The 16,289-nt window shown below is 47.2% G+C and overlaps 1 protein-coding gene across 1 annotated transcript in view; it reads left to right on the forward strand.

The window, feature by feature from the left end:
• Positions 1-16,289, forward strand: part of RHBDL3 (rhomboid like 3) — a 59,171-nt gene that overhangs the window by 23,841 nt on the left and 19,041 nt on the right. The window contains exon 3 of the mRNA XM_068151053.1: positions 11,715-11,873. Within this exon, the coding sequence (XP_068007154.1) occupies positions 11,715-11,873 (159 nt within the window). The remainder of the gene's footprint in view (positions 1-11,714; positions 11,874-16,289) is intronic.

Consider the following 16,289-nt stretch of genomic DNA (forward strand, 5'->3'; position numbering starts at 1 on the left):
TGGCTTGTTTCCTTATTCAGTGGCTGCAGTTCTCAGGTGACTCTTTGTTGGGGTTGCTTTGATTTCCTCATTCCTGAGGAGCATAACATGCATTCTCTTATTTATGCTGGCTTTCTGAGTATGCTTGCTGCCTGTGCCTCCTCTGCTTTCTTCTTCTGATCATCTGGGCTGGGGTCACACCAGTTTTGGAACGTGTGCTTTAAGTGTTACCCAGGAAATGGAATTTGTGAGTCATAGTAACCAGGGCTTGCTGTTTCTACAGATACCATCCCATGCTTGTGATGCCAACATGGCAAATACAGACCACAGGCTTCTGCCAAAGGTGCCTCATCCTGCTGTGCATGTGGTCCATGCCAGGACTGAGCAGACCTCACCCTGTCCTGCTGAAGGAGCAGGGTGGCAGAACTAAGTGGGAGGTCTGCTTGCCTCTGGGCGCAGCTTTGCGTGGTTAAACTGCACTCAAGCCAGTCTGTTCAAGTGAGAGGGGGATGTTAGAGCTTGGGAAGAGCACACAGGCTTGTCCCAGGGAGCAGGTGCTCTTTAAAGCATGTGTGAGCCCTGTGCTCAGAAGAAATCTGATTAGTTCTGTAAAGGAGCAGAAATGAGGCAGGCACAGAGAGGGGTTCTGAGTGAGTGCAGGTCTAACTGCCAGGATGAGTGCTCCGTTATGAAGTGAGGACCCTGCTGTCTCCTGAGGCAGCAAGGAGCCCTGATACAGCTCAGGCAGGGCCAGGCTCTGTGAGGACTTGTCAATGCTGTGGGAATGAACCTTTCCCCTGATAACTGAGAGAGGGATTTCAAACCATGCTGTGGTGCAGTGTAGTGAGTGTGTGAGAAGGATTCACTGCCTGCGGGCCCCACACAGACATTACATCTTGCAGGACACAGCTAGCCCTGGGCCAGCTCTGCATTTTGTCACCTGCAAGGAGAACAGCTTTGCCTCAGCTGCAGGGCTTGGACTGGGAACCTGCATGGACAGCACTTCTGAAGTTAGTTACATTCCTGTTGTGGAGTCATGATTTGCTTTAAAACATCAGACACCTTTTGCATCTCTTGAAACCTGAGGACTCCAGAAGCACTGTGCCTTACCCTGTGTTTGCCCAAAATGCAGCTTCACTTTTCCAGTTTGAGGTAGTGTAGCTTTGGCACTTGGACAGATGTCTTTGCTCTTAAACAGAAGTATATTTGACACAACAGGCACTGGCAAAGTGCAATCACTGCAGACTTTGCCCTTGCAGTTCTCTATGAAGGGAACCTGCAGTCTGGGTGTCATCCAGGACTGATTTGGATCTGCCTGCTAAGAAACAGTGTGAACCACTATAACTTCCAGCAGTCTGGCTGCTTACTGCAGTCACAACCTCTGTGATCACCCTGGAAAGATGCAAACCAGGACTTCTGCTCTCAAGTGCTCAAGTGATAGAGGCTAGGGTAACAGTTAATACTCTCAGCTCAGGGCTCCAGTTAGAACCAGCCTGTCTGGAGTACTTTTGAGACAGTTATGTTGCTGCAGTGACCAGGTACCTACAAGGTGTTTGAGAGAGTTAGACAATGCCTCAGTGTCCTCTTCACAAGGCTAACATTACTTTCTGCTCCAGTTCATCCTGGAAAGCAGAAGAGTTTCTTTGGAAGCTTCTAGTTCCTGTGGCTGAGCAAAGCCAGATGTAAAATCAGTATGAGTTAAGTTTCCCAGTCTGGTCAGTAGGAATTTTGCTCTGTGGTGGTTGCTCTAACCTAAAGCCTGGTTTGAATTCCAGCACAGTGGGTCATTCTGTTTATGCATGTGTTATGGCAGTTGTTAGTTGGGGTTCAAATGCATCTGTTTGGCTTAAGCTTTTCTGAGCCCTAATAACATGCAGTCAGGTCAGAATGAACCATTGGGATCATCTAGCTTGTCATAATGAAGGCCAGGAGATCTGAGTGGTCTTTTGCTTGACTTTGGCCATACCTCATCTCCTAGGAAAACTTGCAATTCAATCGTAAAGCTTCTGGTGAAGTGTAGTGGTTTGAGCCTTAACTGGAGTTTAAGAGCTCAGATGGTAGCAAACTGAGAATTTTTCCCCTGCCCCCATCCTCCCCTTTTCCCTGAGAAGGAAAAGGAGAAAAAGGGGGGGAGAGGGGGTAGGGGAAAAGAGAAGGAGGTGAATCTACCAAAAAATAATCTGCAATCAGTTTGGAAGTAGGAGATGTAAATTTTTTAGCATATATATATATAGCAGTAACAAGGAGGCTTTACAAGTGTAAGGAATAAGGATGAATAGAAAAATATACAAAACCAAATTTGGATGGCCTTATATCTCCCTCGATGTATGTGGATTCCAGTCCTTTAGAGAAGCGTGGATGCGGCAGGGAGAAAACCAGGCTCGACCATGTGGCATGAGGAGGAGGCTAGCAGCAGCTGTGGGTCCTTTCTAATAGATGAGTCAAGAGCAAAAAAGACAAAAGGGCCGCAGCGTCTTCCTTTTTATAGGCTTGCTGGACAGGAATGGGAGTGGAATACACCACCTTTGACCTGAGGGACCCCTCCTCCTGGGAGAGGGAAACCACGTCCCTCTCTGTTCACCTAGATCAGGTTTCTTTTGTCCCCTGGGGAAGCAGGGCTCTTGCAGCCCTCCCCCAAGATGGATGTAACCCAGCACGTGAAGTTGGTGAGACATTTCACTTGTTAATAGGAAAAACAATCAATTTACTCTGATCTAAAGCTGCCCAGCTTTGACCTCTATCTCCTGGATGTGATTATACCTTTGTCATCGCAGAGAACCCGCTCCTGACAAACTTCTGTTCGCTTTGTGGTTCTTCTGGACAGTGATCGAGTCATTGCTTAACCTTCCCATTCATAAGCTAATGAATGGAGCCTGTCGGTGGAGCCGGTCAGGCCACAGCTGTAACCAAGTGCCAAAGGAAGAAGTAATGTCACCTCATTTACAAACCTGCGGGTCACGTTTCCTTTTCTGCAGACAGTGTTACATTGCGAGCGCTCAGTGTAACAAACGAGGCTTCATTTCCCCAGGCTGGCTGCTGAAGAAGGCAGCCATCCCCACCCTGCAAGGTAGCCGGCACACTTGGCTCCTGGCCATAGGGCTTTGTCTTCGTTTTCACTCTAATATGTATTGTTTGCAAGCACCCAGCTCTACCAAAAGCCCCATCTCATGCTAGTAATCTGCTGCTTTAGCTCCTCTGTGAGTGTGATGCACCTTATGCTTTCTCTAAGCCACTAATGATCATTCTGCAGGGCAAGGAGCAGTTCTCCTGGGACTCTATTAGTGCCATCTCTATGTGATGGTAGCTCTCTAGCTTGGTTTTATGTTTGAGACCTGTCAAAGAGCAGACTGTTTAGCATGTTGAATGTGTGACAGCTTGAGTTTGTGTCACAGGGTGGTCAGATGCCCTGCAGAAATCAGTTATAGCAGCAGTCTTGTCTTGTGACCTGCCTCGAGTTTGTGTTCTCATCCAGATGACATCAGCTGAACACAGGCTGCTTTCTGCAGCCTATTCCAACTGATATTAGACCAATCCTCCAGTTTTTATTAACCAGTATCAGTCATCTTCTGGGGCTTGCTATTAGGCCAACAGAACTGTTCTGTTCTATTCAATTCTTGTCACAGCCCTGCAGTTTTGGGAGTGGTGTGGGTGCCTGTCACCAACTCTGGACAGGAGTTTTGGATCTGTGATTGGAAGGGCTATATTGCTGATTAAAAGCTGGAAGAAAGGTAAAAAAAGCAGATCTTGGTGTTCTTCCAGTGTTCCCAGACTTGCAGAAAACCAGTGTTTTGGAGGAAAGTTACCTTGACCTGCTTATTCAAAGCTATATGACTTTAGCAGCTGCTGTGGAGCATTCTCCAGAGTTACTGCTGGGACAGAAAGTGTATCATCATCATCATCTGACAGAGAGAATTCTGGGCTTTTGTCCAGATAAAGAACAGAAATATTTCTGCAACCCATTACTTTTCTGCTGGTATCACCTATGCTACTTTGTCGAGCTTATATCAGACCAAACTGAACAGCTCTCCTGGCTGTTGTGTGTTGGGCTTTGGGGGTTAGTTTGGGCTTTATTTGTTTATTCATTTTCCTCCCAGCAATAGCGATTAGAGCCTGTCTGTCTTCTGGCTGTGAGGCTGGCTGTACCTGCCATGCCTTCTTCTGACTTAGCTACTGCAAATAAAAGCAGCATCCCACCCAGTGTGTATTGCATTTCGGCTCTGAATGAAGTGCCTTACTACTTATGGCCTCTCACAATGCAGAAGCACTGAGAGATGTAATTAATACTGATACAGGGGTTTGAGAGTCTCCAGTAAGACACAACTAAGAAGATATAAACAATGATTATGTGGTGGTAAATGAGAATATTCTGTGTCATGGTGCTACATATATTGCTGTGTTTAGCTTTTGATATTTAATGCCTTACACCATCCAGATGAAAAGTGGGGATTATTTTAATTAGACTGCAGAACTCATTGCCTCAGGAGATTGTGCAGCCATAAAACCTAGAGGAATCTGAAAGGGAGAGCAAAAGATTGGGCATTTGTACAGAGAACAATGTCTGGACCAGTGCTGACAAGCAGATCTGGAAAGAGCGTTAAACCTCTCGCTTAAGGATTTAAGAAAAGGGTTTGCCTGTTGGGATAAGTTTGGTCATGGCAGTCAGGAGGTGATCTCTTGTAGGCTTTGTCTTGTCCACAACCTCAGAAATGTGAAGACAGTCAGCACCAGAGCTAGGCTGGTGGTGGGAGATACCTGCCCTGCCCCTTGCTGCAGCTGAGGACATCTCTCCAGCCAAATGTGCAAGGTGTCCAGTGCTGGATCAACATTAAAAACTGTATTTTCACCCAAAAAAAACCCCAAACAAACAACTCACCACGTTTTGGAGTGGCTCAGCTTCTTTCCATTAGTCTTAATGCACTTACATAAATAATAAAACAGGAAGAAGCAGAACTGGAGAAGGCTCAGTCTATAAACATGTCTCTTTGCATTAAGCTTTGGGGCATAATGGAGGGCATCTCCTGCCATCCATGCTGTCTCATTAATCATGTAATTATCTCCTCACTTTCAGTGCTGCATCTCCTTCCTTGTCAGTGCTGCTGATAATGGAGCTTCTATTTACCCCGACTTCCTTCTGGGGAGCAGCTTTGGTTTCAAAGGCAGCACAGTGGCATACTTTGAATAATTTAGTTCTGGGTGGCTTGAACACTGAATGTAATCCCCCAGATGAGACTGGAGCTGGCTCCTGTGAGCCTTCTGCCAGGAGACTGATCTGGAGAGCGGCAGTGGGAACACTCAGGCTGGTGGATCATTGAGACGGCAGGGGACTGAAAGCTGGCTCAACAGATCCTGTGAGTGCATCTCAGCTCTGTCCTCTCAATGTCTGAGCAAGGACTTGCAGCAAAAAAAATAGAGGCAGAGAAAGGATAGGGGAGAGTGTTGGACTAAAAATGTGTATGGAGACAGAAACATAGATTTAGGTAGCTGACTGAGCATGATAGGCTTCCCTAGCAGGCTGTGGGCCAGAAATTCCTGGGGTTTCCAAATGCACGATTTACTTGGCCTGTAGTGGCTTGGACTGGGGCTCTGAACATCTGCGGTGTCAAGGAGTTCAGTGTGGTGTCCAGCTTCATAGGCTTTGGAAAGGTTTATATATTAATAGTTGGACTCAATTATCTTCAAGATGTTTTCCAACCAAAATATTCTGTTTTTCTCTACACAGAGCCTTAGCAGAAGGCCAGCTCTAAAATGCTTTCCCCATGGTCCTTGGCCTTGTGGCTTGCTAATTGCTCCCTGCCATTGCAGCCATCAACCAACCACCCTCCATGAAGGCTCCACAGCCCTGGCTATGCCAGATCTTGTGGACAGATGTGTGTTGCTTGTGCCTTGTAGATAAGCAAGTCAAGGCATTACAAGAGGTACCTGAGCTCACTCTGGGAATCTGGGCAATACCAAGAATCAAACCTGACCCCAAAGCCCTTTTTCCTGTTGATCTAAAAACTGAGCAGTGGTGGTCTCATGAAGGTCTTTATTCTTCTGTTTGTGTTGAATCCATGCTTAGATGAAGTGCAGGAAGTAACAGATGGTGGTAATGTAGGTCCTTTCCTTGTCTTTGTGTCTAAAACAGTGGAAGAAAAAAATCAGAGCAGAAATGCCTCTGCAAACTGGCCAGCCAGCTGATGAACCTGGTCCTTCAGGCTGCTCTGCTCTTCAAAGAAACAGAAGCCTTACCTCCCTCCCTCAGCTCCCTCCATCTCCCCTTTGTCATGTGGTGTATGCAGACAGACATTGAACCCAGGTGAGGAGCCATCTGCCTTGCCATCACCTCCTTGCCCAGTGCCTGCTCCCTGGGTAGCTCAGTGCTCTCTCAGCGCAGTGCTCTGGGGAGCAGGTCCATCTGAGGGCCCTATCACTGGGGGTATATCCTCTATTCTTAAATGCAATCTGGCTTTTGAGAGCTGGATGATGTTTCTAGCCCACGGGTTCACTTCAGGTCAAAGCAATCTGACATGCACTGACAGTACTGCTGGCCAGCCCTTAATCACTGTGTGGTGTCTGGGCACTGCTGGGTCAGGTCATTATTTACTGGGAAGGGAGCGTACGTCACTGGAGCCTGCACTGCTGCTTCCCCCCACGTGTTCAGCCAGCTCACATTAGGAGACTTTTAACAGTGAGAAGCTAGATATCAAGGTGGAGGGATATGCACTTACCTTTGACTGTCCTTATCCTCTTCTGGATCAGGGTTTCTCCTCTCACATGCACCTCCCACTATTGGAAGAGAGAGAAGGATCATTAAGTTGCTGAGATCATCATCACCAGTGATGAAACTCCTGCTAAAACAGCTCTTGCTTTTTGCCCTCTCATTTGGACTGTAGGGCAGTCTTTCATCTTCTGTGTTGTCATTCCTTTGATCTTCATCAAAGCAGCAAGTGCTACATATTCTGTTGCTCTATTGTTGTGTGGTTTGGTGGCTTTGGTGTTTTTTTTAACACACCAACCAACCAGGGACTGTGAAAAAGCAGAGATGGGCTCTGGTAAAATGTGTGACTATCCTGAGAAGAGTTTCAATGTCTGTCTTAAATGCCTTTTCATGGCTTCAACTTGGAGCCTGTCAATTCAATGTCTTGACTTGGAGACTCTTGGTTTAACTACAGCCTGGCTGTAGCATCCCTAGGTTACAGAGACTGTGCCATCTAACGGTCTGAGTTCAGACCCAGCAAGGCTCAAGTGGCTTCTGAAACCCTTGGAGATGAACAGATTGTGCACTTGATGGATTCCCTCTTTTCAGTGAAGGGAGGAGAAACCAGAAACAGGCCCACTATTGATAACTCCTTTCTGGTGGGAAATAAGGCAGTTGTCATTTCCATATCATAGGAGGGGAAGCTAAAGTTCAGGCAATTTATTTCTAAAATCTGCCTCCTAGTCTGGAGCAGAGCTGGGTCAGTGCCAGGAAGCCTGACTACCAGACCAGTCTCTCCCAGCAGTGAAGATGCCCCTGGACTATAGAATGACTCAGACTTGAAAGGATTGATCCAACTGAAAGCCAGCTTCCAAATTAGATGAAGTTGCTTGGAGCCTTGCCCATTGCAAAGACAACTCATGACTTGGGTGATGTCAAAACAAAGCCCCTCAAAGAGGAAGCCATGGGTGGTAGCAAGTTTTCTGTTCCTGCAGCAGATCTGCAATGCTAAAGCCAGCCAAGGGTCCTCATGTTGCGCCCAGTTCAGCTGTTGACTCTCCAGCTGCTCTGATGCTCCAGAGAGTTGTTTGCCATGGGGGACAGGAGCAGCTGGCTGCACTCTGTGAAGTGTCTGCATTTTCCCAACATAGCCATTGTCTGGCTGCAGCACCAGCCTCCACCCTACTTGCTCACTCAGCCGTGGCTGATGTGTCTTTAATTAAAGAGGAGGAACAATCTGAGACTTCATTTTCTTTCCTCAACCAGATTTCCTACTTCCATCTGAGTTTGTGGAGCTCCCTTTTTGTCTTGTAGTTTTGCTGTGGAGTCTTTAGTTTAAGGGGTGTCTCCTCTGAAATAAGGAAGAAATTGGGGGAGGAAATAGCTTGTTTTGGGCAAGGGAATTAAGATCCTGGGTCAGATGGCTGCCATGGTCATTAACATATTTACATTTTTGCTTAAGAGCCTGCTTGAGGATCAAGGGAGTTAAGAGTGATTGTCATTGAAATGAGGAGGAAACCTTGCATGAAATTACCGTTAGCGTCCTATTGTCTAGGGGGGCAATGGGGGTGGCAAATGGCCTTCCTGATCCCTGCATCAGTTGTGTTGAGCTTGTTTGCCTGAGTAGATGGGCAGAGGCCGAAGAAACTACACTGAAGGAAGCCACTGTGCTGTCTGAGCTGCTAGGAGGCTTTGCCAGGGCTTTGCCACCCCTGTGGGGCTGGCCTCCAGGCTCAGCACAGCCATGCTGCGGGCTGCCAGTCATCGGATGTCCTCCTGGTGAGACAAAGGTGCTGGGCTGGGCTGGTGGGACAAGGAGCCCTTAATGACATCAGCATGGATAAATGCATGAAGCGTCTAGCAAAGGTCAGTTGCCTCTTTCTAACTGATGGGCACAAGGGTTGGGAGTGTGCTGTCACATGTTGGTTTTGCTCTGTATGGGGACACATATTCTGTAGGACTAGCTCAACCCCTTGATATTTTGTGGTTAGCTGTGATATCAGTGACAGGGTTTGAGGCACTTTGCAGTGTTGGGGTGGATTCTGAGTGGTGTGATGACAGATGAAATTTTTATATGCTGAACAAAGTTGTTGAAACATAAATAAGAGAACTCCCTTACAGCTGGGTTTACAGGAAACCCTCCTGCTCAGGGTTATGAAAGCAGTGGTGTGGTCTTGTTCTGAGGCAGGCTTTCTTAGTTCAGGTGCTAGTTGTTAATTGTTCACCTCTTTACTCTGCAATGCCATTCAGATTCACCATTTTATTTCAAACCTATTTCTAATTAGTATCATTAAGTTAGTGCCTAAAAGAAAATGATCCATAGTGATGTGAAAGCGGGGAACATGCTCTCCAGCACATTTACAATACTGAAAACACCAGCTGCCTTCTGCCACTGCTTTGGCTTTGGTGGGACAAGCAGCATGATAAGCTGAAAGAGGGGTGCTGCTGCACATTGTTGTGAGGAGGAAGCATCCTTGGAGCAAAGACTGATTTGAAGCCACCAGCCAGGCTTCAGATGTCTGTCTGTTTGGAAAGCCAGCAGCCAGCAACAAACTGGGATGGACAGGACCATCTTGAGTGACAGCACTAGTGAGTCTGAAGTCATTGGTGTGTCCCTGTGTGGGCTGGAGCTCTGAAGCCGTTGTGTAATTCTTGTTCTTGGTTACAAAATGTTTTCTTTTTGCTTTAAAGCAGAACAAAATCTGTGAAAAGTGATTTATTATCTGAGCAGCTCATTTGTGCTTTGGGACCCTGTGTGCTTCAGCTCTGTATCTCTTCTGCCCTTTGAAGAAACAGCCATATTCCCCATGGCTGTGGCCTTTGATCTTTCCTACAGACAATGAGCACACAGCATGGGGAGAGTCCCATGCTTCTGTTTCTGACCCTGGCTCTGAAATTATGGTGGCATTTAAGCCTTCAAGGAGCAAATGGCTTTGTTCTAGACAAGATAGGTTCTTACATCTTAAATGTCAAGATATAGTTAAAGTTAAGTAAGTTGCTGGTTAGGTCAAATGTTTTCAGGAAACAAGGATGAACACAGCAGTGTCTGTGGGACTACAGGTGTTGGATCCTTTCACCGAATGACTCATCTCCCAGCTTCTGCAAATTTCCCTTGGGAAAGGTCATCTCAGGTATTATGCCAATAACGCTTCATTTCCTGGGTATCAGCACCACTGGGATTGGCACTGCAAACTTGCTCTGGCCTGGGAGTCCCAGCAAGAGCCAAAAAAGCATCAGAGCTGAGCCTAAATGCAGAAACTCTGGTTTGGGGGATGATTTTAGATCTGTGAACTGAAAGCATCGGAGCAGGCTGAATAGGGGAGCTAAACTTGTCCAGAGATTAACGTTAAGCCTTTATTTAACAGCAAACAGCTGATTAAATCCACCTTTTGCGCTGAGTGCCAGCAGGCAGGAAGGTAGCTGCAGACCACCGTGCACGGACAGAGAAGCCTTGGCAGAGGGTGAGGGACAGTCCCCAGCTCTGACTGTCTCAGGTCAATTGCTTTGTCTTTTATGCGATCTGCTTGTCCCGGCAGTTTCCCCACAGAGGGGCTGCTGCTTTGACACCGTAGCAGACCAGCCGTGCTCCAGTCCTGGGCTGTGCTCCCCGGTTGGACAGCTCCTCCTCACCAAAGCAGAGTCCTAAGGAGCAGCAGGAGAAAGGTGCTCAGGCTGGAAGATGAAGCCAGACCATCGCACATGGGCCCTGCGTCCGCTCACCAAGCTGCCCGTGCCTGAGGCCGCTCTGTTCCCAGAGTCTGCACGCTGCAGAGCAGTGCCAGCTCCCCTGCAGAGAAGTGCCAGCCCTCTCCTCCTCTCTCGCCAGGCAGCCTTTACTCTGCTGCATCAGACTGAAGGCTCGGCGCCTGTGCAGCTTTTGTACTCCATCAGGAAAGATCGAGGATTGTCAGGACCTTTCTGTCTGTGCCAAGGCTTTTTATGTCCCAAATGTTTTCATGAAAAGACTCCCTCCTGACTGCCCTGTCCCCTGACAGCCATTCAGTGCAGCCAACAAGCTTGATATCATTATCTCCAAAAGGAGGCTGGTGAGCAGCAGGGTCCTCGCAGCCAAGTTTGGGAAATTAAAGACAAATCTCCCAGCAACAGAGAGCAGCAGGGCTCGGCCCGTGCTGCAACGACCAGTCTGCAGAGCACAAAAGTGCCATGCTCGGCATGGGTCCAGCACTGGCTTGGTTGGGGCTGGTGGGTGCCTGCCTGTGAGCTGGCAGCCCCTTGCAGAGTGCCCTGTGAGGCTCAGCATGGGCTGGAGACTGCTGGAAACTAAGACTGAACAGCCCTGCAAAGCTATCTCTTTATGGCATCTTTGCATCTTTGTGGCATTTGCAGATTAACCACTTAGTCTGAGGGAAAACTGATGGCTTTGGTCAGTGGCATTCACTCCAAATCTGACCTGGGACTTTCCTGCCAATGACTCTGGTTTATGTTCTGAAAAAGGCATGTGACTGCCTTGTAACTTGTAATTTGACAAAATGCCCATCTGCTTTGCTCCCTGTACAAAAACTTCCCATCTATCTTAAAATGGTGAGCTCCTCAGTAGTGAAAGCACTTACTGTTTTGAAGGCACCTGTAGAGGTGGTCTGGAAAGGTGACTGTCAGAAGCACTGAGCACAGAAAGGGCTTGAGGAAGGCTGGCATGTTCCTGTGTTGCAGCTGTTAGGAAATACAGGAGTAAAATGTTTTCCTTCTGTCTCACAGGCTGCATCTCTGATTTGTTTGAAAGTCTGATGAGGGATAGAAGAAATAGTCAAGAGAAATGCTGGTGCAGAGGGAAGGAACATGAAGGGAGCTGACTTAGCTTGGATAGAGACAGGGTGATGGTGAGAATGATGATGCCTGGGTTCACCCCTCTCTGCAGCAGGGTGCTTTGCAGTCCCTGCGCAGTGACAGGGAGCTGCAGATGGGTGATTGCAGGACAATGCATTGCCAAAGCCCAGAGCAGCCCTTGGGTTGCCTGTGATGCAGGTGCTGAATGCAGAGGAGGGCAGAACTGCGTGTAACATGGAGTGGTTAATTCTAGCACTTTCCCCTCCTGTCCCAGTTCGATCCCGACAACACCGGCTACATCAGCACTGAGAAGTTTCGCTCCCTTCTCCAGAGACACGGCTCAGAGCTGGACCCCCATAAGCTGGAGGTCCTGCTGGCCCTGGCAGACAGCAACTCTGAAGGGAGGATCTGCTACCAAGACTTCATCAACCTGGTGAGTGCTCTGGCTGGCAGGGCCTCTGAGTCCTTGGCTCTACTTAAAGCTCTGGCTGTTGAGGGACAGTGTCTCTCCCTTCATCCCTCTGTCAACACTAGTGTTTGCTGTGTCCCTACATCACTCTCTGCATGAGCTTGCTGAAGCATTCTGTGGTGATTGAACTCTCAAGCCAAGAGTCAAGTTGCTCCTGATTTTTTCCAGGGAAACAAGTTTGCATGGGAAGAAACAACGGGAGCTGTTATAAGAGGATCATGAAGCAGTGGCTGCTGCTAGTTTGGAGGGTTTTGCTCTCAATATCACTTGGTATCTGTCAGGAGGAGCCATTTGTTTGCAAGCAGAGGTCTGTCTGTATCTCTCCTATTTTGTCTAGAAATTGCAGCACTTTCAGATAACGTTGTGTAACTAACTGGGTGGAATCATCCTGCACTGGTGTAGGCACCAACAGCAATGGGGATGAAGTCTTTCTAGGTCATGTTCATTTTATCCCAAGTAAGACCTCTCCAACTGCATGAGTCATCATCTGGATGGTGCTTTATCTCTGCTAATGAGTCAATTAGTGAAGGAATCTCTCTGTTTCTTGTCAAGGCAGTTTGGTGAGTCAACACACATGTAGACTTGTGGTGTTAGATGCCCAGTATGGCCTAGAAATGTTGTTTCCAAGATGTGTATCTTAAGCAGAGGCCATTCCAGGAGCTTTGCCCTGTTCAGGCTCTGTCATTCACCACCTGAGTCCCAGTAGATCTAGTGTAGCAGTAAGAGAAACCTGGGTGACAGAGTCATTAAGCACTGAAAGGTCGTGTACAGGTGTAAGGTTTTGCTGGAAAGCTGTATGTGCTCTTGGTGCAGAGTAAATAATTTGCACCTCTGTGTGTTGCTGCAGGCAGCAAGGGGATTTGATCCCTCCATATTTGTCATGGTCACTCATGCATGTGTTCTTGGTTTAGAAAGAGAGTCTTCTGCATGTCCTGTTTTCACATGAATCAGAAAAGTGTGACAACAGGGCACAGCTTTCAAGGATCCAGGTCACAACCTCAGTGAGGCTGTGGGCAGTGTGAAGGTGAAATTGCTGTGGTACAATGACATAAATCTGCTGTATCTAATCAATCTGTTTTGGTGGCCCTTTGACTGTAGTTAGGTAGAGAGTGAAATAAATGTAGATCTGTCAGAGCAGAGTGAGGGTGAGGTTACTTGATAAGCAATGTGGCTGATGGCACTCTGGGACCAGCTCTGTACTTATAGTCACAGCAGCTTGTTCTGCAGCTGGGTGCATTCAAAGTACCAGGCAAGCATCCACTGATGGAGCTGCACAACACTTGGTAGCAGGCAGAGGTATCATTGAGTTCATGTGGACCAGCCCACATGTTGGCATCAGGCTCAACAACAGAATTGGTCTTTTTCCTCTCTCCTCACTCCACTGAGCTTGGGAGCAGCACAGGGTAATGGGAAGCAGGGGGTAGGTGGAAGGCTCAAACACCCTTCTCCTCTGGAAGTAGGAAGTCATGCCATCTCACCCCATTTGCTGTGGTTTCTGCAAAATGGCACATTTCCTTCACTATTATTGAATGACTTATGTAAAGCAGCCATTGATTTTTCTGTCATTAGTCCCCTCACCCTCATCTGCATTTTTTGCATTTTCTAATCAATAGGCAATGCAAATGCCGGAACATTAAACTACTTACAAATGGTGACTCCCTTCTCACTCCTCTTACAGTTAAGAATGGAATGGAGTGGAATGGAATGGAATGGAATGGAATGGAATGGAATGGAATGGAATGGAATGGAATGGAATGGAATGGAATAGAATAGAATAGAATAGAATAGAATAGAATAGAATAGAATAGAATAGAATAGAATAGAATAGAATAGAATGAACCAGGTTGGAAAAGACCTTCAAGATCATCAAGTCCAACCTATCATCCAACACCATCTAACCAACTAAACCATAGCACCAAGTGCCTCATCCAGTCCCCTCTTAAACACCTCCAGTAATGGTTACTCCGCCCCCTCCCTGAGCAGCCCATTCCAATGGCAAATCACTCTTTCTGTGAAGAACCTCTTCCTAGCATCCAGCCTAAACCTCCCCTGGCACAGCTTGAGACTGTGTCCTCTTGTTCTGTTGGTGGTTGCCTGGGAGAAGAGACCAACCCTCACCTGGCTACAACCTCCCTTCAGGTAGTTGTAGACAGTAATCAGGTCTCCCCTGAGCCTCCTCTTCTCCAGGCTAAGCTCCCAGCTCCCTCAGCCTCTCCTCATAGGGCTTGTGCTCCAAACCCCTCACCAATTTTTTTGTCCAAGATTTTTAGGACTCCTTCTCTTTTCCCTAGTTTCCTACTCCCAAATTTGTCTTTTGAACTTTCTGATGGAAAGCAGTTGACACAGGATCACTGTGGAATCAGTGATTTCCTTCCCTTTAGAGCTGTCAATCTGAAAACTCTGTAGCGGTGTTTAAGTGCATGTTTGTGCTTGGCGTTCATCAGCCAACTCTGCTTATTGCTCAGGTTAATTTGACTGTTTCAGTAGCTTAGAAAGAATTGATCCGCTCCCAGACATGGTGGTGCTGGCTGTGGCAAGGAAAGGCCTGACCTTGTAATAGATCCACAGAGGTTTTATAAGCGTGGCTCAGTGTGTGTGTGTGGTTTCCCTTCTCTCCATCAATATTCATGAACAAGTACTCCTCTGACATGATCAGAGAATCTCATGGCCTCCCAAATGTCTCCAAGGCACAGAAACTTTGAGCTAGAGGTAAAATTGCTTTAATAATACTCTGGCCACTGGATAGGCCTTGAGGGGAGGAGTAGCACTGGGCATCAGAGATGCATTACAGTGCAGTTGTCAAAGCAAAGGTGTGGAAGGAAGGGAACTGTTTTGTGTGTGTCTCACAAGCAGCTCGTTTTGGTTTCTTTCCAAGCATGGACATAGAAGGAGCTCATGAGCTGCCTACTCAAACTACTGTGAGAAATATTAACTCTATCCCAGCCAAACCCTATACAAACCTGTGCTGTCTCACAGAACCCATCAGGAAGCAGGGTCAGTTCCTGGGATGTCATAATCTCTCTGTTTTTCTCTCAGCTTTGGGTCTTCCCTTTTTTAAGCCTTGAGTTGTGAACTTCTAGAAACACCAAAAGGGTAATTCTAGGACTTCTCATCTTACTAAGGAGACCCACACACAACACATGCCTGTTCTCAACTCAGCAAAGCATCTTAAATTCTGCACGTTTTATTGGATGGGAATAGACCCTAGAAGTCACTCAGTAAATAATTCAGATAATAAATAAATTCAGGGAAGCTGAAGGCTCTTGGTATGATCTGCAAACAGAAAGGGCTGGGGAAAAAACAAACAAACACACAAACAAAACAACAACCAGACAGGTAGCTCTTTCAGAAGGATTTCTCTTCTCTGTATGAAATTCATCTCATGTAGTTGTGAAACACAATGCTGCAATCATATCCATTTCTGTCTCTACACCAGGGCTTGCAAGAATGGCAGAAAGCAGTTGCAGATGGGATTTCTTATCCTGTGTCTGAGACAGGACAGAAAACCAAAAGTGTTTCCTATGCAAGTGGAGGTGTCTTGTGCATTTCTGTTATCTGGTTGCTTTTCTGTGTTGTGAAGACAGACACTAAAAATGCAAAGCAAAAATCTGTCTGTGAGCATCACAGGCTGCAGGAGGAGATAATGAACAAAGCTGTTTAACTAATTTTGCTCCTTTTAGAGAGGAGACAAGCCAGGAGGTAATTACAGTTGAGATGTTATTTGCTGGGATTCTTGCTGAACTGTAGTCCTTGCTGGCAGCCCTGGACTGCTCTACATAATGTACTGTGAACTGTAACTGAGCTAAAGAGCAGAGCGGTGAGGCTCTGGAGAGACTCAGCCTCTTTTGTTCTCTGGCTCAACCTTCCTTGTCTTCTCCTCCTGGGAATGGGAATTTTTGCTTTGGACAGGCTGCATGGTGGCCCTCTGGATGTGTCCCTTTTCAGTCACATGAGCGGAGGAAAAGGGGGTGAAATGAAGCTTCTGAGACCTTGCTTTGGTTGACAGAGAGGTAATGTGGAGACAGTTTAGGCTCTGATGGTAGCTCATGGAGTTAAGGGGAAGAGAATGTGGCTGTCTCCCATTCCAACACTGGTACTACCCTGGCAAGTGCCCCTGGTACACACTGAGGGTTTCTGTGTCCCTGCTATGGATCTCATGTTCAAGGGGCAGGGCTGGAAATCAGTTGGATCTAAGGTGAAACTCATGGAGGCCTGTCTATGTCTCATGGGTCTGTTTCTCAGGCAGATGGAAAGAGGTAAGAGTTGTACCTTTTTGGGGGTTTACAGTTTTGGCAAAGTCCGTGGAAGAAGAGCCTGGTGCTGGGAAACTGTGTTTGGTCTAGGAGAGCTGAGGACTAGTGATGTTCCCTGAAGGCAATG

The sequence above is a fragment of the Melanerpes formicivorus genome, unplaced genomic scaffold, assembly GCF_026170545.1.
Source record: "Melanerpes formicivorus ecotype bairdi unplaced genomic scaffold, bMelFor1.0.p_v2 SCAF_21, whole genome shotgun sequence".
In the NCBI taxonomy this organism is placed as follows: domain Eukaryota; kingdom Metazoa; phylum Chordata; class Aves; order Piciformes; family Picidae; genus Melanerpes; species Melanerpes formicivorus.